The sequence below is a fragment of the Spea bombifrons genome, chromosome 7 (genome assembly GCF_027358695.1).
Source record: "Spea bombifrons isolate aSpeBom1 chromosome 7, aSpeBom1.2.pri, whole genome shotgun sequence".
Lineage (NCBI taxonomy): Eukaryota > Metazoa > Chordata > Amphibia > Anura > Pelobatidae > Spea > Spea bombifrons.
The window spans coordinates 11,637,501-11,662,500 of NC_071093.1; the positions used below are offsets into that span (position 1 = coordinate 11,637,501).

Sequence of the window (25,000 nt, forward strand, 5' to 3'; positions counted from 1 at the left end):
TGAGTTAGTTTTTTATGCCTGTTTTATTTTGCAGATGAATTGTATGAATATGTAGAAATCTGGCTTACAAGTTACAACTGTATTAATGACTTGTGCATTGTTGTTAATGCCTTAAAGGGATGCTTATATATACACATCTTAAAATATCCCTTTCTTCATGAACCTGAATTTCAATAAACAAGTTCTAATTATTATTTGTGTTGTTATATGGCAGATGGGTGCATCAGAGGTCAGCTATAAACCATTGTGATGGACAGGGGAGGTTTGATGGGAGTGCGCCTTCCTAGAGAGGGGAGGTAATTCTCCCAATAGTCTTATCCCCACCCCAAGGGCGTGCTTGGTCAATGTTAAAGAGCCTACCCTATGGAGAGTGCCCACTCCGATGAGTCTAATCACAGAAGAAAAATGAAGCACATTTCCTATGGCTCCCCCCTGATCATTTCATGTTATTACTTCATACACGCTGACATGCTTGATGTGTTACATTTGCATATAATACCAAAGATTTTCATTGGTATTATCGCCATATATACTCTGAAACAAAGGTGTCTTCCAACATAACGTAAGCACAACTTGTACAGAGGTTAAGAAAACACAAAGCCTCAGAAAATTGGTCAGTTTTATTATATAAAACACCCTTTCTTTACAAAATCTATTTCTGATGACTGAACAGATCTACATTAAGTGGAACAAGAGAGTGGAAGGAGGAATTGGTCCATAACCTTCGGAGTACAATGAGTGTATTGTAGTAATTTGTAAAGAATACAAACATTCCCCTTTCGTTAGTTAAAAAAATATCATCCTAATCCTTTTTTTTTACATGTCTTGTCTACAACTTCCCCTGTACCGAAACCCCATGCAGAAATCTGCTCCTTTATAATAGTGGATATTAGAATTGCAGTGCTATACTCACCCAACATCACACACAGGATTCCACTCTCTCTAACCGTTAGCAGTACAAAAAATACATTGTGTATCCAGTATTTATATCATCAAAATAGTACAAAATTACATGTACTCTTTGCCAACATATAAAATTAATATCCTCAAACACTACGTCTTCTTCGGGTTATTAGTGTGCTGCCTGTCTCTTTAAATTAAACTACGTACATTTCTTAAAGGGTCCTGCTCTATAAAATCTCAAACCGGCAGACAGCAATGCACTGCTTCTTACCTTCTGGCACTTTAACAGATAGTGGTTGTCAGATTACAAATGAATCAAACAGGTAAAACCTATCGTAATATATATATAAAAAAGAAAAGCTAAGTGCAGGATTTCATAAGTTGCATAACAAACAATATTTGTGTTGCCTCACTACAATACAATATTACTGAAAGAGACAGATGGCATTGAAGCTGCAGGTGTTATTTTCTCTCATGTACCATAATTACATCTATCATTTTACAAAATGTGATTATTTACATAGCTATCACATTAAAAAAACATTGTTATGGAACTACAACACCCATAATGACATAAGGAGCATTCTGTAGTTTCATGGGAACTGCAGCTTCAAGAACCACTACACCTCTGCCTCATATGGTCTCTCTAAAGTCTTGGAATGAAAATGTCCTGATTGATCCCTCACAGAAATACATGTAGATAAAGACCATGAAACAGTCATAAGTCTGACATAAAGAGTTTCCATTTCTTGTTCTTGCTTAACTCATGAACACCATCAAAGAGGTACAATCTTGTGTAAGAAGAACAAATCCCAGCCAGACATTTCTCTTTCCTCCTTGACCCAGCAATGAAGTATCTTGGAAAGTTCTGTAGTTGATCCCACTTAAGCAAATGACATTCATGCCACCGACTAATACGTTCTATCTCCATGGTCCAAGTGGTCAAGACATGGATTGTTGTGGAAGACTCATCACCACTGCTCACCATAACAGGCGAATATAAAACATATAGATGACAGATACTACTAGCAACCCAGTGTTGTCACCATGGAAAGAAAAAATAAAACAAACAAAAAATAAACATATTACAAAAGCCAAACCTTTCATGCTGGAACACAATCAAGTCACTGAGTGGTTAAAGGACAATGTTTTTGAAATAATCTTAAAAGTATGCAATCCCAGACACTGAAAGAGCATATTTTAAATCTTCAGTACAAATATAGTAGCTACGTTTAAAAATACTCAGTGGATATATATAGTCTTTGTAGAAGACAAGCTACAGAACCCGAAGAAAGGCGTCTATCAATGTTAAAGATGTTGCGTGTTTAATTGTACACATATATACATATACATCACGTGGATGAAAGGTCTTGGTTTCATTCTCTTAGCAGCTTGATTCCACAGTAGCCACCACTTTGCCGGTACGCCGTTGTATTTCTTTTTTAGAAACCTTTTCTTTTTGCTTTTCGAGTTTTTCTTGTGCTTTTTTGATTTCTTTAATTTTCTTCTTGATTGTTGCTCGATCAGTCTGGCTTGAAACACCCAGGGCCTTTTGAAGGCAAAGAAGATAAATAAAACATTTAGCCAAAAAAGGGTTAACACAATCATTTGATCTTTTTGTGCTGCTACCCAAGTGCTACATTTCATAGAAGGTTACATTCGTGTTTCTATGTTCACTGTACCTTTAATCTGTCACTGTCCAGTAACATCAGTTGCTGCCCGTCTATGTTCTTGGCAGTAAACTCCGTGATATACTGTTCCATGTTCATTCCCATTAGCCAGTGGCATACTTGCTGAGCTGTCCAGTCGCAGACAGGCCGGCTATGCCATTGATTTAGTTTCCCGGTTACAGCGGCATCTTCATCAAGTGTCTGCGATGAGAAAACAAGTTAAAGACACGATCTGCTTGATAATGTGACATAGCGGGAAAGGATATTCAGACGAGGGTTTCCACTGGGAGGGAGGACTGGGGTAAGCAACACACAACAATAAATGAATGACATCAAACAAATGAAGGCTCTTGTTAAGGCGTATGCATTAATGTAGAAGGACTATCTCTCAAGATCAGACCCTTAACATGGAGGAAGAGTTTACCTCCGAGACCCTGCTTCCATAAAATCTGCCACACCTGGGGCTTTTGCTGTTCCAACTCCTTCAGAGGTGACTCACACTTGTTTTTTGGGTTCCTCACTAGTTGTCTATGTCGATCATCCCCCCACCCCTGCCTTGTTTATTTGCAGCGTAAAGAAAAAGTATGCATAATTACACATCTACTGTTATTCTCTTAAAACTATATTTCCAAGTATGAGTATAAAAAAAAATGCAGGCTAGGGAGTTTTTAATCATACTTGGGAACACAGGATCCAGGGCCAGAGTCTAGACTTCCTACTCTACTCTGATTTAGTTACTCAAACAGGTGATGTCTTATCTTTACCCCCACTACAAATCACGAGGAGATGTAAAGTGCACCACCACTTGGCTCTGGAGCGGTGGAAACGTGTTCTCTGGAGTGACGATTCACACTTCACCATCTGGAAGTCTGATGGATAAATCAGTGTTTGGCGGATGCCAGGAGAACACTACCTACCGGAATGCATCGTGATGACTGTAATGTTTGATGGAGGAAGAATAATGGTCTGGGGCTGTTTTTTGAGGTTTGGGCCCCTTAGTTCTAGTAAAGGGTATTGTTAATGCTGCAGCATACAGAGACATTTCAGACAATTGTATGCCTCCAACTTTGTCAGAACAGTTTGGGAAGGCCCTTTCCTGTTCCGGCATGACTGTACCCCAGTGCACAAAGCAAGGTCCATGAAGACATGGTTTGGTGAGTTTTGTGTGGAGGAACTCGTGTGTCCTGCACACAGCCACCGACTCCATTCCCACCGGACACCTTAGGGATGAACAAGTTAGGCCTTCTCGACCAACATCAGTGCCCGACATCAAATGCTCTACTGGATGAATGGGCAGCCCTCCAAAATCATGTGCAGAGCCTTCCCAGAGGAGTTGAGGGCGCTACAGCCACAAAGGCATGATCAACTCCATATTGCCCATGGTTTTGGAGTGGGAAGTCCAACATGCTCATACATGTTTGATGGTCAGGGGTCCACATACGTTACACAGTGCAGACTAAGTCCATACAATCACTGTTGTGGCCAATACATATACAGACACAACTACAAGCCTATATATCACAAATTGCACAAAAATGCACAGATACACAAAGAAAAGTCACACAACACCACCGTTTAACAGCTCACATGCAACTGTAAGAAGAACATGCCACCATAAATATGAAAGGGTAGCACATTTTTACACCTTGAGAAATATGTGGAGGCCGCTACAGCGGAAACATATCTGTATCCAGGTCACAATACGCTATACGTGTATACGCGACGCTCATTCCACATATTTAGTGTGTCACAGACGTATGCAAATCTTTCTCATGCTTGCTGTATTTAAAGGAAAAGTTATGCCAAAAATAATTTTCCCCACATTTAGGGTCTTAATCTAACAAATAATCCATATACAGCCTGTGCCTCAGCAATTTCCCAACTCTAAATGCCCATTCTCCTCTTCCACGGGGTTCTACAGCCCAGACTGCCTTGTCTCCCTTACACAGTATGTAAACTTTATATTTATACAATAAAAAAAAAAAAGACATAAGTATCCCTTTATGGGATATATCCCTTATGTTTCCAACCCCAAAAATCCACTGTGTGTGGTTCCCAGGTTACGGCTATGTGTTTTCACATTAAGTTGGTCACCAGTAAAGGGTTGTGGTAATGGAAGGTTACGAGTTTTACTTAAACAGAACTACGCCCGATTTTTTTGGAGATGAATTCACAAACCATGAGGTTGTAAGCAGGCTAACGATGCATGATGTTGGACTTATGTGGCACTGGAAAACAGACATGCTTTTAGAATAAGGGATACACAGAACACTAAAACACAACACCGAGTACACACCGAGAACTCACCTCGTTCGAAGAGAAGGTGAAAGTGTGTGAACGACCCGACAGGGTGGGCTCTGCCACTAACCCTGACAGATCAGAGCATAGGCTGTAACTGTATGAATCATCTATGATAATTCTACTCTGAAAACAAGTAGAAACAAGACGGTATTAACTAAACCCCCACCACAACCGTTATCGCAGTGCTTGCTTTCCCAAGTATTTTTGTGATAACCGTGCTACGTGGGATGGCCCTACAAGACGCGAGTTTGGTGGAGTTTAACACGTCCATGATAACGTTAGCAGCGCATCGTATGTCTGCATCAGATAAGGTAAGATGGGGGCTTAGTCTCAACTTAGTTGATTGAAAAGAAAAAGAGAAACTCCGGACTGTTAAAAATAAGCATACATTGAGCATTACAGTTTTAATGAAAAGTCACCGGTATCCATGCATGGTTTATCGCTGTGGCCAACTTAAAACGAGCACTCTAGCTATATTTCCATGGTTAATGCACCTTGACAGTCCATTTTTGGACTTCAATGCATATCACTGCTTGCAAATTGGTGTCTGCATTCTTTAGTTACTGAGGTTAGAAAATGAAAGGACTCGCGTAGCTCCTCCCCCTGCCATGTCTACCCAAAACAGGAAGCATTTGTGTGTACACTTCCTGCACAAGCATTCCAATTCTACTTACATGATGCTTAAAACACCAATGATTGGTCAGACTGGCTCCTAGTCCCACCGAATTCAATGAGGGGGGGCTACTGAGCATGCCGTGTACTCTCACCAAATTGCTTGGTTTTGTGGGAGAATTTATATCTATCTATATATATATAGATATATCTATCTATTAAACAATAAGAATGCATGTGGTGTATGGTAAAAGGTTCATGGACTAATAGATACCATGTAAAGGCCCACCATATTGCACTGCTTTAGGGTATTTTAATATATGGGTTGCTAAACTGTTATAACACCATTATGAGACTGTGGATAAAAAGAACAACATCTTCTACCAGTTTTACCTCTTACACATAGATTACACTTTTAACTATGAAACAGATGTGCAAATAAGCTTGAGTGCAAAACATTGCACTAACCACAGTATTGAACAAGAAGCTGTTACACTAAACTGTCCAAAAAAACTGCAAATCGGAAAAGCACACATATTGGACTAGTGCAAGAATAATTTTCAGTGTGTAAAATAGGCCAACGACAACCATGAAAATGTTTAATTTCAAAGTTTAGTTCAGTATAATATAAACACTATTGTCTGTAAACACTTATCTACACCGTGACCTTGCTAAATACTACAACTAAATCTTATTGTATGGCTCTGCACTCTTAGCTGCTTTACATTGCGGTCAATGAGTTGGCTGGGGATTGTCAGGTCACAATCCATCTCTTCGGAGATATTATGTATTAAACCCAAGTAACAGACGAATGACAGCATTATATACAATTTACACTTATTTTTTTCAAGCATTTCATATAAAAGCTTAGGATAGCCAGTTTAAACAACATACAGTAATACAATTTTTGCTACCCAGTTCCTTGATCGGCTCCTTAAGAATAATTGCTACAAGAAAGCAATACCTGTGACTCTGACCCAATTCTCCAAAATACAAATCCACTGTTTGTCTGCATTCTGCAGACCAGAATCTCCCATAAGTGCATCTTAATTTATTGCAAGGTCCATATGCATGCTATACATTAACGCACTGCAGAGGTTATGGTATCTTCTTCCACAAAATCTAGTTGTTTTCTAGATTAACCAGATCTATTCAGTTTGAAGTTTTACACCTCTATGTACACAGGCAGAAAATAAGGATAACATTCAGATAAATTAGATTCATTCTACAAAAGATACATATTTTGTGGGATTTTTAAACCAATTACTAAAAGGTACCCCGATATGACAGTTTTTTGTTTTTATATATATATATATATATATATATATATATATATATATATATATATATATAATATATACACACACATACATATATATATATATACACGTGTTTATTTATAGAGAATAACAGACTTTGTAGTATTTTATTGATAGCGCTTAACAGGTCAGGGTTTTTTTTCTTATTAAAAAACTCACCTTATTTCTACTCCTTTCTTGTCCGTGTTCCGACCCCGGCTCGGTTACACCTTGTGGAAAGTTCATGCTCCCGCTGGTCAGGGATTCTTTGTGACTCTCTCCAAACCAAGAGAAGGGCATACAAGTGGGGACTGGAGAATCGGAATCAGAGAGGGACTGATTGCCGGCTTCATCCAGCAGTTCTCTAGACCCGCTGTAAAATTGTGAAGAAAAAAAAAGGTAGAAACATATGTCCTGCAAGGTTCTATCATTGGAACATTCATCTGCAGGAACCTCCTCATGCACAGGGAATGTAGTTGCCCTTCGCATTCTGCACATTAGGGCAAAATACTAGAACATTATCTTGGGGTGAAAATATATGTCTCCTAAAATCATCAAATATATCTCTCTTAATGACAAGGCCTGCATATCAACGGGATGCCACGGCTGATGTAATATTTACTGATTTAGGGTTAGCAGTTTCAGAGGAGCTTCCTGAAGAGACTCAAAATGTTCTATAGTGAAGACTCCTAGCAAACGGCTGAGGTCCCAGGAGATCGTCAAGGCTGGAGGTTGCCATGACAAATCCCTAGACCCATGGGTGCATAGCAAGGTGCGTATATAAAAGGGCACGGAGGGCTGCAATCTGGACCTCCTGGTGGATGGGCAGAGTTCTAGGCCCTGAGGCAGGTCAGCCTGGAGTAGTCATCTACCTACTTTGTAAAAGCGATATCATGACCTTGCCTGATAGTAATGGGAACAGGTGCAAAGATGTAAGCCTCCAAACTGACGAAGGTGAGCTACGTCATCCAGACCTAGAGGGTTTCCCTCTGGTGTAAGGGAGACTCAGGAGCCTTTTCACAGCCTCCAACGCACTACAGTAAAGCACATTATAAAGTGCCACTATGTACGGGGCATATGGTCGGCATCCAGGGTCCATTCTCCTAACAACATACATGGCTGAAGTTAGCTGAAGAGTTTAAATCAACAACAAAGTTAGAGGACTATACGCAAGAATGAAAGTTAACTATGACTAGATCAAACTTTGAAAACCAGCTGTAACGACAGACCTGTATAAAATATAAAACACTATCGGCTGTTTTTGAAGGGATTCACTCCAAGGCTTACCGGCTTTCCAAGGATCCTCTTTGATTTTCTCGATCATGTTTTTTCCCTTTGCCTCCAGACTTTCGCAATCCTCTAAATAAGGGGAATTTTTTACATTTGTTAATATTGTTATATGTTAATACACATGTTAAATAATCAAAAAAAGATCACCTCACTATTAAATGTCTATGTTAAACACATGTTTATGTAAACTGAGTTCATACGGCATACACTGATCTGTCCTGCTTGTCTGTATGGTTCTTACATTACTGAAATATGGCATGTAATAAACACTCGGAAGGAACAATAGGTTGTTTAGATATCGCAATATAAAATAAAGATATGAAAAGTGGGGACATAAAGTAAAAATCTGGAAACTTTCATCATTTTTTTTTTCTTTATACAGCCAAATCCAAACGTATTTCATGCGAGTTTAATGACATATCAATGCTATGTGGAAGCCTCAAACAATTATTCTTTGGTTTTTCAGCCATAACAAGACTTTTAAAAGCAAGTTTTTGGATGTCAAGTCACCCCACCAGATAATACACCACTCACCCGAAGTCAGGGAATCTTCGCTTGTGCTTCCCGCCGCCTTCGCTCGACTCCCCTGCTTTGTCATCAGTTTTCTTTTCATCTGTACAAATAACCAGAATACAATGTATTAAACATTGAGAGGTCTAGGGTGTCAATAAAAAAAATGTAAAATACCAATATTTAAATCATGCAGAAACGTTAATGGTCAATGGAAACGATAGTTTCTTCATCTCCGTACAGCAAACTGTTTCCCAAGTTCCCAATGGACTTCTAGTTAGCACAGGTATGTTCCTGGAAACTCACAGATTTTACACCAAAATTAAACCAAATAAGAATCGCTATTTTATCTAAGCTACAATTATTATTTCCTATAATTGTTATATTTACTATAAATCTGTGGAATACTTCAATGCTCCTTTTGCGAATAAAACAAACATACTATGTAAGATTGTATCCATTTCAGCCAATATTACAGTTATGGCACTGAACAACCTCTAAAGTAATTTATTATCTAAATAACCAAAATTTACACCCTCCCACAGAATCGCTTTGCCTTCTGCCTTGAGTCACACGCATAAAGTCCATCAATCGGTAATCCACTAGTTGTATAGGTATATTAATAACTCCCTTTGATATATCATGTTATAAATACAGGTTAATATATTGGAGGTTAATCAATATCAGCTAGAACGTGCAGTTAGCCCACAGACAGACATTCATGGGGTCAGCTTGAAATGAGACTATAATCAGAAACGTGTTAGAAATTATTGTCGGTGTTTATGTCCACTTGGACTTTTGCGCTTACTGGTATTTCCCCCATTATTTCAATCAGATTTTTTGTAGCTCTCTTAACATGGATGATCTGTAAAACCTGAAATAGTGAACCATGGCCTCTTTACCATTTTCTTCATATTATCCAACATATATAGTGGGTATCAATGTTAAATTGACATTCTGAGAGATCCTACCATAGCCGAAACATTGGGCCATCTCACACTGTCCTTGCTTTGTTCATGCATTACATTGCTATGTTTTGTACCTTGTAATTACATTGTTTGCATCAGCATATATGTCTTATTTTAATAGCCTTACTTTCACCATTATTGCTATTTATGGTGCTTGGAGGTGCTTTGTTCTATATGTGTTACTTACATTTGGAGCGCAGTTCCGACTTATTTCTGACCACTAATATTTACCCTCTGCATTATTTTTTTTTTTTAAACAGAGTTATATACAGAAGACTTAACGTAACATTACTTTATCACCTTTTTACTTTAATACCTCAGCTTACCTTTGGTGAGTTTGATTTTGCCTTTAGACTCTCTCAGCTTGGTATTCCTAATGTATCCTCCTGGAGAGGTCTGCCCTTCCCCTTCCCCAGTGGGAGATTGACTTTTGGTTAGAATGGTTTCAGGGTTAGTCCTGGGTGCTTGGGAGGAGGAAGCGGAAAAGAAGGGATGTGACTCCAGAAGACTACCTAAACTCTCTGCCGGCGGACACTTTTCAATCCTTTGGCCTTCGTCTTGGGACATCGACGAAGTCAGTTGTTCCTCTGTCTCTTCTGTTTTGGTGTCACATGGGTTGGCCGTTTCGGCATGGACAATCTCTTCTGGATCATCTTCCTGTATATTGGTTGATTTGGTTAAACAGGATATGATTTGAAAAAACATCTGTATTTCATGTATAAAATAGCAGTAAGTAACACAATCAATGCAGAACAATCACCTGGAAAAGTGCTATTCTTGCCAACACACTTTAAAGTGAATTTATAAATGTATTCCTAACAAATTTTAATGTTTCTACCAAACTTAATCGGGGAGGGGGGGGTTCTACTTTAGGATGCCAAGAAAAATAAATCCCATCATACAATATTACATTATATTACAAATCTAAAACCTTATTTAAATCACCAATGCCCGCAGACTTTACATGGGGAGCTCGTCAGGTATTAGCCGGGCAACGAGTCTGTGACAAACAGCAGCAACGTCTACTAATCAGAGCGACAAGAAAGTAAATGTTAAAACAAGGTATCTGCTCTCGTTATGGGTGTCAGGGATACTTTTTGGCTTGCCTATTTAAACAAATGTTCTTTAGCTACAGAACAAGTATATTTTGTCTGGTACAGCAAATTAGATAAATCAGGTGATTGTAGCAAGCCTGCAAGTGCTCATGTGCTAATAATCATATTACTAAAATAATGAAAATACTTAATAAAAACAATACAAAACTATAGCGTTGGCTACATAAACTAGTGGCATATTAATGTAGTATTAGCTATAAAATGTCTAAAATATATATATATATATACATACACACACACAAACTTACCTCCATGCTCAGATTCGGCCCCCCACTAACAAAAGATTCTTTGAGTTTGTTCCGTGACGGACGCTGTCGTTTCACTTTAAGTGCAAGCTGCGCTTTTGCCTTGTGGGCACTGGTGTCTAAGCGCTGTGTTTCACCCACACACATATCGAAATCTAGGCCAAAAAAAACACACAAATGTCACAATGCCAACCATGAACTACACTCTTAATGCTCCAAGCCAGAGTAGCTGACAAGCCCTTGCTGGGTTTTGCAGATGCTTTAGATCTTAACGCCAATAATCTACTTAATTACTTTTGGTTAATCAACATATTCAACAAACTGTAAGGGCTGCTGATCACACTGGAGTTCTTAGTAATCATTACCTTAATATGTGCAATTTGTTTCATGAACACGTACACATGAAACCCCAAATGTAATGGCAAACCATTGTTAGAAACACAAGGTAATAGTTATGTACGTGTTGCTCTGTTTAGAGCAATAATTAAAGCCCTCCTGTGTTTAGCTTCTTTACGCAGGTGCTTCCATGTTTGCTTCAGTCGTGTTTACCTGGTAAGCACTCGATAACGGTAGAGTCCTCGGTTTCCTCATCCTCCGGCGTTTGTGTGATACTTGGTTGACTGCTTGCTGGCTCTGAATAGATTTCATTCATTGCCTCTGGTTTACTCTTTGGGAGCCCGTCGAGCATTTCCTCATACATCTGCAGCCTGTTCTCAAGACCAGAGATCTGTGGAAATAAGTGAGAAACGACGCATTGTTGGGGTGTCACAAAACATCTAGAACAAAGAACAAGAATGACGTGGAACACACTACTACATTCACACACAAATCTCTGGTGTAAGACTAGACCGTTTCTACAAGAGTATGTATGCTATACAATAATGTTGTTTTAGTTAAACAATGTAAGTAGTTCCCAAAATATGAGTGATTAACTCATTAAACTAGATCAGTTCTGATATAGCGGTTTTACTAATCTTATTCTAAACATGAAATCTTCATCCGGTTTGCAAATATTAAAGATGATAACTACCAGCAAGATAACTTACCCTTGCATGTAGAGTATTGATTTGTTCTGAATGTTGTCTGTCTTTTTCGATGAGGAGTTCCTTGTGTTCATCTTCTTTTTTTTCAAATTCTATTTCCCTAAAAGATGCAATCACATAATTGTACAAAACAATAGTTTGTCATCTTGTTACTTAAAGCACCCGGGGAGAGAAAAGCAGGCCAAGGATTAAAATTCTACGGACGTGAAACAGTCCACTTTTCCTCCGTAGTTTACTTTTAACGTTCATGGAACTGGTAACACAATGAAGTTGTGTCTTGGTACCAGTAGAGGACCCATTGAAACTACCCCTCTGCCCTATGTTACACAGGGGTAAAGGTGGATCTAGGGGTTTATTCCGGGTGTCTGATAAGAGGGCATTAGGGTTCCAGCAATAACAGAGGTGATGCAGCACAGAGCTGCCATAAAAAGACTTACTTCAGCTGAAACTCCTTAAGTAATTTCTTGGCCTTGGAATATTTTTTCTCCAAAGCATCGTACTGTTCCTGCGTCTCCTTTAAATGTTCATTGACCGTTTTGCAAAGTCCTTGCGCTTCCAGCCAATAGGTCTCCAGCTTCTTAATTTTCTCTTTGTTCTCCTCGACAGCTTGCTGATACTTCAGCTTGTTGGACTCCCAATCCATTTTCTCAGCTTCAGTGTTTTTTATCTTAGGACAAATACAGACAAGTGTGATAAATAAAGGGTGAAAAATGTAAACTTGACACTAAAAAACAAGTGTTCCATTTCCATCTTCAATTTATCGGTGGGCAAATAACCCAATCGGCTTAATCCGAGAACCACTTAATAATCAAACACACTTGGCGGTGAAGCCTTCTGCCCCATAAACAATGATCTGGATGTCAACCAACAATCAACTATATACATACACATATATACACATATATAGTATACCCCACTCAATATGCCTGCGATTCCTAGAACAAATTATAGTTGATTTTGGGTAGAAGCTTCTGAAAGAGCTTGAATCCAAATAATAATAATAATAATAATTTATGATTGTGAAATACCATTGCATGTTTATGGTGTACAAAGTTTAACATTATATTCAATAGACCGCAGCGCACACCTTATTTATTCTTCTACTGATAGAAGTTAGATAATTGTTTTTATTCTTGTGATAAAGCCTCTGTTGTAACGGCCTAGTCCCTGTTAACTCTTACCGTCGCTGCATAACACATGGTGATCCGGGGTACTGGCTGCCATTTACAGCCACTTGGTAGAGAATTAACAAATGTTACAGTTCAGAAGTATTTACAATGTTTACAGTATTAGAAAATCTCCACTTACCCTTTCTTTTAACTGGTTCACTTCAGCAATGGTGACCGCATGTTTCAGCTGAAGCTAAAATACAAAAAAGAAACATATGTGGACAATTTCGACACACATAATGCATGTTTGCGCTCCGTGCTCTGCTGTCTTTGTGGGGTAGCCCATACACGGAGCCCCTTGGCTATGCCCCTTTGTGTTGGACGGTACATTAGTCTGTTCTACGCACATGGAACAGATCCCGTCATGCCCAGAAGGGCTGAAGTATCCCAAGGACTTATACAAGAGGTGTTTCTAAGCAGCGCTTTACCTTTATTGAGGGAATCAAACGGTATATGCTTTGCTGAAATGAAAATAAAGCTTAACTGCACCTTTGGAAACTACCATAACCGTGGAGTTTTACTACTGAATTTTGTCAAAAGCACGTTATCATGCCTGCCATAAGAGAGAAGTCAGAAAGAGGCAGAATTATCTGGTGTTAGAGTCTGAAGTGGCCAGCGGCACACATTACCAGCCATGGACAGCGACTACAGGTAACCTGTTAGAAGTATTTTGGTAAAATATCTGGGTGCCGTGCAGAATCCTCTTTGGTACCTCTTTGAATTTGAGTGCCAGCTGTGATGTATCCATGTCCAGAGGGAAACTTGTATCCTCAGTTTCTGACAATTCAAAAACTTCAACAGAATTACCACTTTGTAAATGAGATACTATATCATCCTCTTCATCGTCGTCGTCGTCATCATCATCAAAATCATCTTCCTGCAGGCAGAACACAGACGTTATTAAAACCTTTATTTTAAACAAGAGGTTTGAGGACATCTGTCAATGCTCTGTTCAAGCAGTCTTCACTTTAAGCTATGCGTTTCATTAGAATACTTATTCCATCTACCCCTGAGATTTGTGGATTCATATTTGAAGGGCTCTCTGGGTTGCGTCTCAGTAACACATCAATAACATACCTGGCCTGTACTGCCCTCCGAGTAATGCTGATCATACATTTGTTGTTGGCATCTCTCCTGCTCCAGTGTTTCGCTGATAAGGCGGGCCACTTCACTTTGTGTGCCTGGCTTCTCCCTTCCGATAAGAAATCTATAATGATATAATCAGAAATATTTAACACGTTATTTTTATTCCGGTCTAGCTTTAGAGAGGACACTTGGTCTTAAAATGCCTAGTTTTCTGCAAGAGTAAACAGAGCGAGGAGACAGACATGCATGTGATGGACATAAGGCTATCCTGAATATCAGAAAAGACGAAGGACCAAAATAATACTTGATGTTCTGGGTAGACGGGCCAAATGGTTCTTAGCTGCCATCAAATTCTGTGTTTAATGTGAAATTATGATACAAACAGTAACGGATAGGACATCACAGGTAAGACAAGGCATTACAAAGTGGGACTCCTGGCATTGTTACTTCCATGCATTGGGCCACCAAGAACAGGACACCTCATGTCTACCAAGGACTGAGGGCAGCTAAATCCATAGAGCAGGGGTGTCCAACCTGCGGCCCTACAGCTGCTGCAGGACTACGTCTCCCATAATGCTCTTTCAGTTTAGGGGCTGGCTGAGGATTATTGGAGATGTAGTCCTGCAGCAGCTGGAGGGCCACAGGTTGGAAACCCCTGCCATAGAGGATGAGATACATACAAAACTCTACCAGCTAAGGCACAACCCAGTTTCAGGTTGTAACAATCAGGCATTTTAACACTTTCTATGCACACATGCCGTTTTGTAGGGTTTTTTTTTATTATAAAAAAAGATTCTGTTTGACTGCAGGCTTAAAAAAAATAAACATGAAAATAAAACACTCCAAGCAAGAAAGAGAATACTTGCAAACTTGGAAGAATAAAAGACATTTATAGACAGAAACATTTTCTCTATAGCTTGAGCACATTTTTCAAGCAATACCTCATATATCAAAACAGATCTCCACGGCAGTATTTCAACATACGAACAAACATACACAGTCCAAAAGTACAAAGAGGTGCCAGAAGGGGAAGCTCCCGAACACACTGCTTGCTCTGATGGCCCCGAAATTGTTAACCTACATTCAACATGACGCTACAAATTAGTATTTCTACTGTTAACCTTTTGTTGTACTGTTAGCAGTATTCCATCACAGTAATAGCTGCTTACAATTACCCCAAGAGATTATCTTCCTTAAAACCCAAACTTTGCTCCAGTTCACAGGAACAGGCTTACTTGTCTTATTTCTTTAAGAATTATAATTGTTTTTTTATTATATTGAATTAAACCCCCCCTTCATTAAACTGCAATGTAAACTGAATTGATAATGCCTAGAGGCTGAATAAGGCGGTCACCCCTTTAACCTTTTAGACAAGCTGCACACTATTACGGTACTTGAAGGGTTACTGCATTATTAATTATATTCTTCAAATACCAACTGGATGGACCAAAAATTACATTGCACAAAATAGATTTTTGTTACCCACCTGACCGTGCCTTTCGTGTTTTTCAGTACTGTGGCTGCAAAAAGCTGAGTTACTCCTACTAAACTTGTTCCGTCGACCTCAACTATCTGGTCGTTGACTTGAATCCTGTAAATTTAGAACAATTAAAAATGTGTACTTAAAAGTTTCAAAAGTAAGCATATTCCAAAATTAGCAGACGGAAAAGGGACAGCACGTCTGCCCAAAGCAGAAGCAGATTAATTATTAACGGATCGTGTGCTAAAATAAACATCTACCACAGAAAAAAGGTTAGAATCGTCACTGGCCATTTGAACAGGTAAATCAATATAGTCCATAAATGACTGGGTGTCGGTGCTGCCACCTGCTTCAAATGACTAATGAGAGTAAACAGAGGGGTTTATTCACTAAAGGCAGAGTTGTAAGGAGAGTTGACTGTCTAATTCTCTTATTCATTATTATTATGGGCAAGTTTCTTGAGCAAAAGGCTGAGCTGGCCCTGCAAAACATGTTAGTAAAAGAAGAAATCTTACTAATAAACCATGCATTATACAGGGTCAGTCAGCGGTCTCCTGGACCAATGGGGTTTGGACCTTCGTAGCGAATATGGAAGTCCAGCAGCTGAAGCGCAACTTATCTGACTTTGGTGACTAGACCCCAAAGAGGCCTGGAAAGAATACACAAACATGAATAGGTTTTGCTGACTGCAGTACTACCAAATCACAGGCAGGGGGCAGCAGTTCTCTGCTCAAATGGGCTGTTTATACTATTTATACTTAACATTCTAAACACAAAGCCCGGTACGCTCCACAAACACTTCAAAATAAACAATCAGCTACATATCCCGCTTAATTATAATATAAATTGTGTTGGTTATGAAAACGAGGCGCGCAACAACATGCAGGAAGCTTGGAGGTTTTTGATTATCGGTGATTTGGTTATTGAACGCTACATCTTTTACTATGTAGGCCCAATAAATAACTTCCCACCACCAGTAACTACATATTTCTGTGCGAGGATTTGTCCACATGTGATGTCAGAGAGCGGAAGTACAGACTGATTGACATACTGCAGTCATGTGCTTCAGTGACATTGAAAGAAGATTCTTTACAGATTCCTCTACCGCTTCTTCTATTCCAGGAATGCAACGAACAATAAAAATCCTTCATATGCGCCTGGTCCGAAAGATACAAATACCAGCGCTGAAGGTATTTATTGGGATTGGTTACAAAAATACGAAACCCATGAATGCGTTAACAATCTTCCCTTATTGCTGCTCGGCTTCAATGACATAGCAGTAAAACTCGCTCTGTCAAACACAGTACACCACAGCAAAAGGTCAAGTAAATTCGCGTTCAGCTAGAAGTCAAACAACTCCAGGCATTTTTATCCACTATGTAGAAAAATCCACGATTCAGGGGAAAAAATCTTGCTAAGTGCATTACTACCACTAAGACTAAATTAGTTAGATGCTTACAGACACTAAATGTGTGTTTTTTGGAAAGATCTCCTGATCCACTAAAGGAGCGTTTTTTTGGTTTGTTTTTTGTTTTAACCACAAAATGTCACAACATATTTAATACACAATGGCTTCTGATCAACCATAACATGACATAACTTTCATGTCTAGACAGAAGGACCTATCCCAAAGTCACACCGGTCTTACAAACAATGGAAATAACTTATTACAACGCGCAGAAAGCTGCCAAGTACCATTTAGTGCAACAGCAAGAGCTGTTATTTTACGTATAAGAGACAAAATCATACAGGCTTATGGAAAAAAGGAAGTGAACTCAGATGCTATGCTTGCTTTACGTGATCTCTCGACTTACCGGCCATCTCTCTGGGCTGCTCCTCCTTCAGTAATTGTTTTCACGAATATTCCCAACTTCTCCAAGCCCTGGTCTGCACCGACCCCCATGCCGATAATGCTTATCCCAAGCCCGCTATCACCTGAAGATGAGATGGGGAAAGGGAGATCATTTAAAAGTTAAATGAAGTTTAAATATCAAATATAAAATAAAAATGGGCACAAACTCACTTAATCTAAACAAAGTATAATGGAATATGAAATAATGGATACAAAAGCACTTAATAGCTTTAATAGAATAAAAATCTGCGCCATAAATTCCAGAAGAATAAAAGCCTGATGTACCCTTCTCAATCTCCACGGGAAAAACATCCATTTTCTCCACTCTTTTCTCAAGCTCATACTCGGCAGACGCTGCAACCGGATCCACCTCTTCGTTCCGCCGGTCGTAGTCTTCATTTGAGAAAGTGGTGTAAACCTTGAAACGACAAAACAAACAAAAGTTATGGTCTCAAGTCATCGCGAGAGCACATGGAACGCACCGCACGATAGCGAGCATCTTCACGTCTCTGCCAACGGATTTGTACCAATTATACGAAGCTTAAGGCTCATGGTTGGCCTGCCAAGTATTCAGTATATAGAATAACACATCCTTGATTTGTTTTAAATGGGATTTCCTTACTTCATAAACAAAGAGTCCAGCGAAAATCCACTCCTGCCGTAATCAGACAAGCATAAATATATTATATCCATTGGATATCCACTAACTGGGCTTAAGGGTTAACTACATGCTTCACGTTGGTGTCTGGACATTGACTAGGCCAAAATAACGATAAACAGAACTTCGATATTTTGATGGAAATAGATTCTCTAACGTTTTCCTGAACAAACAGAAGATGTTAAATGGCGGATCATGGGAATGTTCTCTTCCAATGGCTTCAAAAGGCTAACAGATACATGTTTATTTTTACAGCGAAACATCAAGTGGAATGAGGAAACCATTAAGTGCTGCACAAGTACCTGCCAGATGCGAATTGTAATGATAGATTAAGGTGTTTCGGGTTTTTTTTTTTTTTTTTTTTTTTACCACGCAAGCCCAAGTGCGCAGATGCCCAACAAAACCAATGAATCCACATCCCATAAAGGTATCGCTGCCCCAATTTCTCTCAAATGTATTCAGTAATCTCAAAACCAGACAATCAAAATAAAATGTTTTGTTGCTACGCGTTAATGTCATATTGCTTACGTGGGGATAGTTTTTGTAAAAACATTTACATTTGTCCATATTATACTCCATGCGCCTCTACTTGCCTGCTGCTGACTAATTGCGTTCAAAAAAGAAATTCTTAATCTTGCTTTAGCTTACTGCTTCCGTAGATGCTTTTCACAGAGATTTAAAACGGCTAAAAAGTCAATCTAAAAACATTGCTTAGAAAAGAATATACATCAAAGATTTCTCATCTCAAAAAAAAGGACATATTACATGTTTTGCACTATGTTATGCTATGTGGCACTATATCAATCTAGTTTTTACAAGAAAAACAAACAAAACATTTTTTTTTAGTAAAGATTACTACAGGAATTATTTAAAAAAAGTATACAAATATAACTATATGGCAGGGGTGTCCAAGTTTTTTCTGCAGTGGGCCACTTCATCAGAATTGTATACGTGCGCGGGCCGCACTCATTTTTCACTGTGACAAAAAATATGGCCTTTAATAAAATATGCTGATTAAAATAAAGTAAATAACACAAAACCTTTACTCTTCCTCTCACTGATTTCTGGGCCTAGAAAGTTTTGCGACTACAAATTCAGGATTCCCTAGATTTATTCTAGGGATGAACTAAAATATAAATTCTGGACCAAAACATTCAGGGTTCACTTAGCCAAAACCGAAAATGACCCCCACCTTTAAAAATAATAATAAAAACTCACATTTTTAATAAAAGTAGGTAACACACAATTGGACAAAATTAGCAATATGACTTGGCAACCAGTAAATGCTGGCAACCCAGGCAACCAGTAAATGCTGGAACCTAGGCATGATGGGACTGTGCTCGCTGTGATTGCTGTTAGCAATCACACTCCTATCATGCCAAGTCAGCCAGTACATGCTGGTACAGGGTGGCTGTAAGTGATGTGCAGACCCCATACTGCTGGCAGCATCACTACACAAGGGGGGCAGCTAGCTAGGTTTCAGCATGTACTGGCTGACCTGGCATGATAGGAGTGTGATTGCTAACAGTAGTCACAGTCCCATCATGCCTAGGTTCCAGCACTTACACATCCATCCAGTAAATACTGGAACCTAGGCATTATGGGACTGTGATTGCTGTTAGCAATCACACTCCTATCATGCCAAGTCAGCCAGTACATGCTGGTACAGGGTGGCTGTAAGTGCAGACCCCATACTGCTGGCAGCATCAATACACAAGGGGGGCAGCTGGCCAGGTTTCAGCATGTACTGGCTGACTTGGCATGATAGGAGTGTGATTGCTAACAGCAATCACAGTCCCATCATGCCTAGGTTCCAGCACTTACACATCCATGCTATCACACACACACACACACTCATTTATTCATATAATCATTCATTCACAGATTCATTCCCTCAATCACACACACTCATTCAAACACCCTCCCCACCTCCTTACCTGCAAGGCAGCTCCTCGATGCCGCTTACAGACTTCAGCAGGGGGCGCGGCCTCCCTCTGCCTTCTCTGCTAAAGCACAGAGGAAGTAGGATGTCACGTGAACTCCGCTTCCTCTGTGTGCAGTCCAGAAGACCCTCCCACAAGTAAGTAGCAGGGCTTGAGGTGCGGCTCGCGTAAGATCGGTTGCCCTGGCTGCCGATCTTACGCGGGCCGCACCTCGAGGTCTCACGGGCCCCATTTGGCCCGCGGGCCGCATGTTGGACGCCCCTGCTATATGGCTATTACAGGGAGATCAAATTGCCATTTTTGGATTTAAGAAAGGATGGCTTTCTATCTGAAGAATCATTAGCTCGTTACAACGCGTTACGATGTTAGGCGGAACTTCAGGGACGTCTATGGGGTTCAAAATATTAAATTAATCTATGCCATTTAGTGCACAGTCTGAACACAAACCACTCACTTAGTTTGGGATTTCTTAAATGGTGTTTTTTCCTATTAATAAGTAAAAGGATAATAACTCTCCTTTAATATCAATAGACTATTTATCGGGGGGGGGGGGGGATATGTTGGTCGGATGCCGGTAGAAAGCCGCAGCTGTTCTGGAATCTGGACCAGATCATTAACTAGACGTTCCTCAGGAGGTAAAAAGAGATATTGAGGTTTCTCTGAGAACACGTGTTTCTGCATTACTAAAACTATCGTAATCCAAAGCGTTTCATGTATCTACATGTTTCTTCTAGGCAAATATTCCAGAAACCAAAATGTGAAACATACTACCGTGTTTCCCCGATAGTAAGACACCCCCGATTGTAAGACGTATCGGGGGTTTCAGAGGGGTCGGCTAATATAAGCCGTACCCCGAAAGTAAGACATATGTCTTACTTTCGGGGAAACACGGGGGATTTGCCGGGTCCGCCACTCTAAGGGGCCGGGAAGTCCCCACCAAGGCCGGCCTTACGTGTCTGCGGCCGCACAGGATTTAAATTAAAACATCGGGGTTTTTTTTTTAACTTTATTTAACATCCTCCATGTTAAATAAAGTTTTTTTAACTTTATTTAACATGGAGGATGTTAAATAAAGTTGAAAAAAACCCCCGATGTTTTTATTTAAACCCTGTGCGGCCGCAGACCCCTAAGGCCGGCCCCTTAGAGCAGGGCCGACCTTTGGGGTGTGCGACCGCACAGGGCGCCACACTCCAGGGGGTGCCAACCTGCGGCACCCGGCACTCCTCCAGAGACGGACAGTAATGTCCGCCGCTGGAGGAGCAGGCTCGCAAGGGAGCGGTATCGGAGGTCTTTAACAGACCTCCGGCTCCCTTGAGTGATTTTAAGCCGGGTTCAACCCGGCTTAAAATCACTCAAGGGAGCCGGAGGTCTGTTAATGACCTCCGATACCGCTCCCTTGTGATCTGCGCGGCAACAGCTGTTGTGCGCCGGGGTTTCTTGTCAGATCCCGGCGCACAACACTGAAGCCGCGCCCACCGCTGTCCGTGCCCTCTGACCCGGAAGGAGACAAGAACTGAAGAAGAGGAGCGAAGAGGAGGAAAAGAAGCTGAAAGAAGAAAGGAAAGGTAGGAAAGCATTAAGTGAGAGTGGATTGGTGTATATGTGTGTGGATTGGTGTATATGTGTGTGTGGATTGGTGTATATGTGTGTGTGGATTGGTGTATATGTGTGTGTGGATTGGTGTATATGTGTGTGTGGATTGGTGTATATGTGTGTGGATTGGTGTATATGTGTGTGGATTGGTATATGTGTGTGGATTAGTGTATATGTGTGTGGATTTGTGTATACGTGTGGATTGGTAGGTGTGTTGATTGGTAAGTGTGTGAGAGTGATGGGTGTTATGCTGTACCATTTCCAATGTCTTTTTCATGATCTAATTATGCTCTAAAAGTACATCATAACTCCCATCACTCTCAATTTTTTCCCAATATAAGACATACCCCGAAAGTAAGACATAGTGGGGCTTTTAGGGATAAAAAGAAAGTAAGACACTGTCTTACTTTCGGGGAAACACGGTAGTAACTTTTTGCAGAGCTGTTAAACCAATTGGCTTCTCCTGATTAATCTCAAGGGAGCATGTGAGGCAAACGGGGTTACCAAAAACTATTCTGCTTGCCACCGTCATGCGAAGAATGTTTAGGGCATTCTGATCTGACACGGACAATGAATCATGTTTCTGTAAGTAAGATATACACACTACTGTTCATAACCCCAAAAGATTTCATTGTTTAATATGAAGGGCCAACACAGCCAAGTTTCTCCAGCATGAAGGGCTCACCTAGCCCTGAATAATGTATAATCCAATGGGAGAAGAGACTTTGGAGAACGCTCACTGATTTACTGGGGTTGGGCCTTCAAAATGCACAGTTCAGCGAGGAGACCAAAACTCTCCTGTAAACTCTAGCTTTAGTAAATAGACCAAATAGAAACACACACCAGATGTAAATCATGCCTTCAGACTCTAGTAGAAACAAGCGGCATAATATTTGCCCGATCTCTGGAATATTTAATCTGATCTTTACATATGCGTCTCTCCATGACTCCAAATATCTGGCTCTGTCTGTAGAGATCCACCTCTATAACCAAGTCAACTCAGCAACCCCATCTCCTCTCGCCGAGGAAAGCCTGCTCCTCACAGCCAACAACTCTACTTCTGGGGAAGTGCAATGGGTTAAAGCACCCAAGTGGTGTGCAATGGGTTAAAGCACCCTATCAGCTGGAACATAAAACCTGCCCTTGTAGTAAGACGAATAAATCATAACCTACTCGTTTACCAAAGGTTAGGCTCACACCTGTTGCACAAATACAAGAAGGGTGTGTACCAAAGAGTAAGGAAACCGGAACGCAGATAAATAGGGAGGAGAACATTCCAAAACCATGACATTTTTAGGAAATTAGGGGATCCGTTAGGTCTGAAGTTGTCCTGTTTATAAACCTGAACGGTTCGTATTCTCCTGCGAAAGTCAATAACTGTTTATTTATCTGAAACAAAATGTTTGCACCTAATATCCAAACTGTATAGTGTGCTTATCAAGACTTCAACTATTACAGACTGATAACTATTTCTGCCCGATTCTACATGGACTCGTCAGAACACAATTCAACATTAAACCAGTAACCAGTAGACTGGATAGCCATACGCCTATTCAATGTATTAACTTCTACCACCTCTGCTAGGAGGCTGTTCCACTTATCTACCACCCTATAATTAAAGCAAAACATCCTTACATCCACTAATTTTAGATTATGAGCTCTTGTTCAACGTTCCTCCTGTAAACCCCTTTAAGTATTAAAATGTTTCTATGAGGTCTCCTCTCCCCCACTTAATGGGTGTATTAACGCGCAAAAAAATGGCAAAATTGCTCTGAGACTTGGGGTACCAAAAAAACAAACAAACCAAAAAAAAAACCCTGGGACTGAAGGGGTTAAATACTGGTGTGTTTCCCATTAAACGGAGTTCCTGTTTTTACCCTCAGGCATTCTGATATCAGCCGATAATAAGCTGGAGGTTCAGCGGTCGGAGTAGCAGAGGAAGCCATCTTTAGCGGATATACCCATTTAGGGGACCGAAATCCGTTACAGGCTATAACTCATCTGACTGCCATTAGTTAAAACACAGCAGAATAAGGGTCTCATTTTATTGCAATTCACCTTTTTCCCATAAAATTAGACACGTTTGGTCAGCTACAGATGTCACTTGAAATTTGTTTGGACATGGTATTTGAAATATTAATATAAATACCAATAAAGGAACTTATGATTTAAAAAAGCGAGGGCGCAGCTCCTACTGCAAATCAGCGCTGACCGTAGATTATAAAATAACATAATAGCAGGATATTCCAAAGCTCCCAAAAACCAAATCTGAATGCTTCCTAAACATGTGCAAAAACATACAAAAAGACCAAAATATAATAGTCTGTGAGATAACGTGAATACAGCTCAAAGCTGAGCAAGAGAAGGGGTGAATAATTACGTGTTTTACAGATCAATGTCTACTTCTTCAGAGATTTCTGTGGGGCATTGAGATTTGTTTTTCAGGAGCCCTGGAATTGTCAGCTATTTTATCTTTTATATATTTTATCTTTGCACATTTGCAAGTGGACATTTTATACACCGATCAGCCATGACATTGACATATTAGGCAGCAAGTGAACATTACGTCCTCAAAGTTAGAAGCAGGAAAAATGGGCAAGTGTCAGAGGGTAGACGACTGGGTCAGAGTATCTCAAAAACTGCAGCTCTAGTGGGGTATTCCTGTCAAAGTGGTCCAAGGTAGGAAAAGCAGTGAACTAGCGACAATGTCATGGGCGGCAAAGGCCCATGTGGTCAAATCCAACAGATGAGCTACTGCAGCTCAGATTGCTGTCGGTTCTGATAGAAAGGTGTCAGAACACACAGCGCATCACAGTTTGGAGCCACAGACCAGTGAAATCACCTACAATGGGCACGTGAGCATAAGAACTGGACCCCGGAGCAATGGAAGAAGGTGGCCTGGTCTGATGAATCATGTTTTCTTATGCATCATGTGGATGGCCGGGTGGGTCCATTCATGTTGATGTTGGTAGTACACGTACCACCTACCCAAGCGTTGTTGTAGACCATGTACACCCGTTCATGGACACAATATTCCCCGATCAGCAAGATAACGCACCCTGCCACGAATCAAAAATGGTTCAGGAATGGTTTGAGGAACACGAATTTCAAAGTGTTGACTTGGCCTCCAAATTCCCCAGATTTCAATCCAATCGAGCATCTGTGGGATGTGCTGGACAAACAAGTCCAACCCATGGAGGCCGCACCTCGCAACTTAGAGGACTTAAAAAGGATCTGCTGCTAACCAGTTGGTGCAGATACCAC

The 25,000-nt window shown here is 40.3% G+C and overlaps 1 protein-coding gene across 4 annotated transcripts in view; it reads right to left on the minus strand.

Moving 5' to 3' along the window:
- Nucleotides 1-2,207: 2,207 nt before the first annotated feature.
- The window catches only part of LOC128501130 (neurabin-1-like), a 39,025-nt gene continuing 16,232 nt past the window's right edge, over nucleotides 2,208-25,000 (minus strand). For 2 of the 4 annotated variants that reach the window (XM_053470488.1, XM_053470490.1), the window contains exons 3-19: nucleotides 17,828-17,960; nucleotides 17,505-17,625; nucleotides 15,697-15,801; nucleotides 14,202-14,331; nucleotides 13,837-14,001; nucleotides 13,264-13,317; nucleotides 12,393-12,622; nucleotides 11,959-12,055; nucleotides 11,462-11,639; nucleotides 10,916-11,067; nucleotides 9,879-10,209; nucleotides 8,609-8,687; nucleotides 8,072-8,143; nucleotides 6,965-7,157; nucleotides 4,881-4,997; nucleotides 2,586-2,774; nucleotides 2,208-2,452 (exon numbers count right to left, since the gene is read on the minus strand). In XM_053470488.1, the coding sequence (XP_053326463.1) occupies nucleotides 2,288-2,452; nucleotides 2,586-2,774; nucleotides 4,881-4,997; nucleotides 6,965-7,157; nucleotides 8,072-8,143; nucleotides 8,609-8,687; nucleotides 9,879-10,209; nucleotides 10,916-11,067; nucleotides 11,462-11,639; nucleotides 11,959-12,055; nucleotides 12,393-12,622; nucleotides 13,264-13,317; nucleotides 13,837-14,001; nucleotides 14,202-14,331; nucleotides 15,697-15,801; nucleotides 17,505-17,625; nucleotides 17,828-17,960 (2,511 nt within the window). In that variant the 3' untranslated portion in view covers nucleotides 2,208-2,287. The remainder of the gene's footprint in view (nucleotides 2,453-2,585; nucleotides 2,775-4,880; nucleotides 4,998-6,964; nucleotides 7,158-8,071; nucleotides 8,144-8,608; nucleotides 8,688-9,878; nucleotides 10,210-10,915; nucleotides 11,068-11,461; nucleotides 11,640-11,958; nucleotides 12,056-12,392; nucleotides 12,623-13,263; nucleotides 13,318-13,836; nucleotides 14,002-14,201; nucleotides 14,332-15,696; nucleotides 15,802-17,504; nucleotides 17,626-17,827; nucleotides 17,961-25,000) is intronic. The other 2 variants (XM_053470492.1, XM_053470491.1) reach the window with 2 other exon arrangements.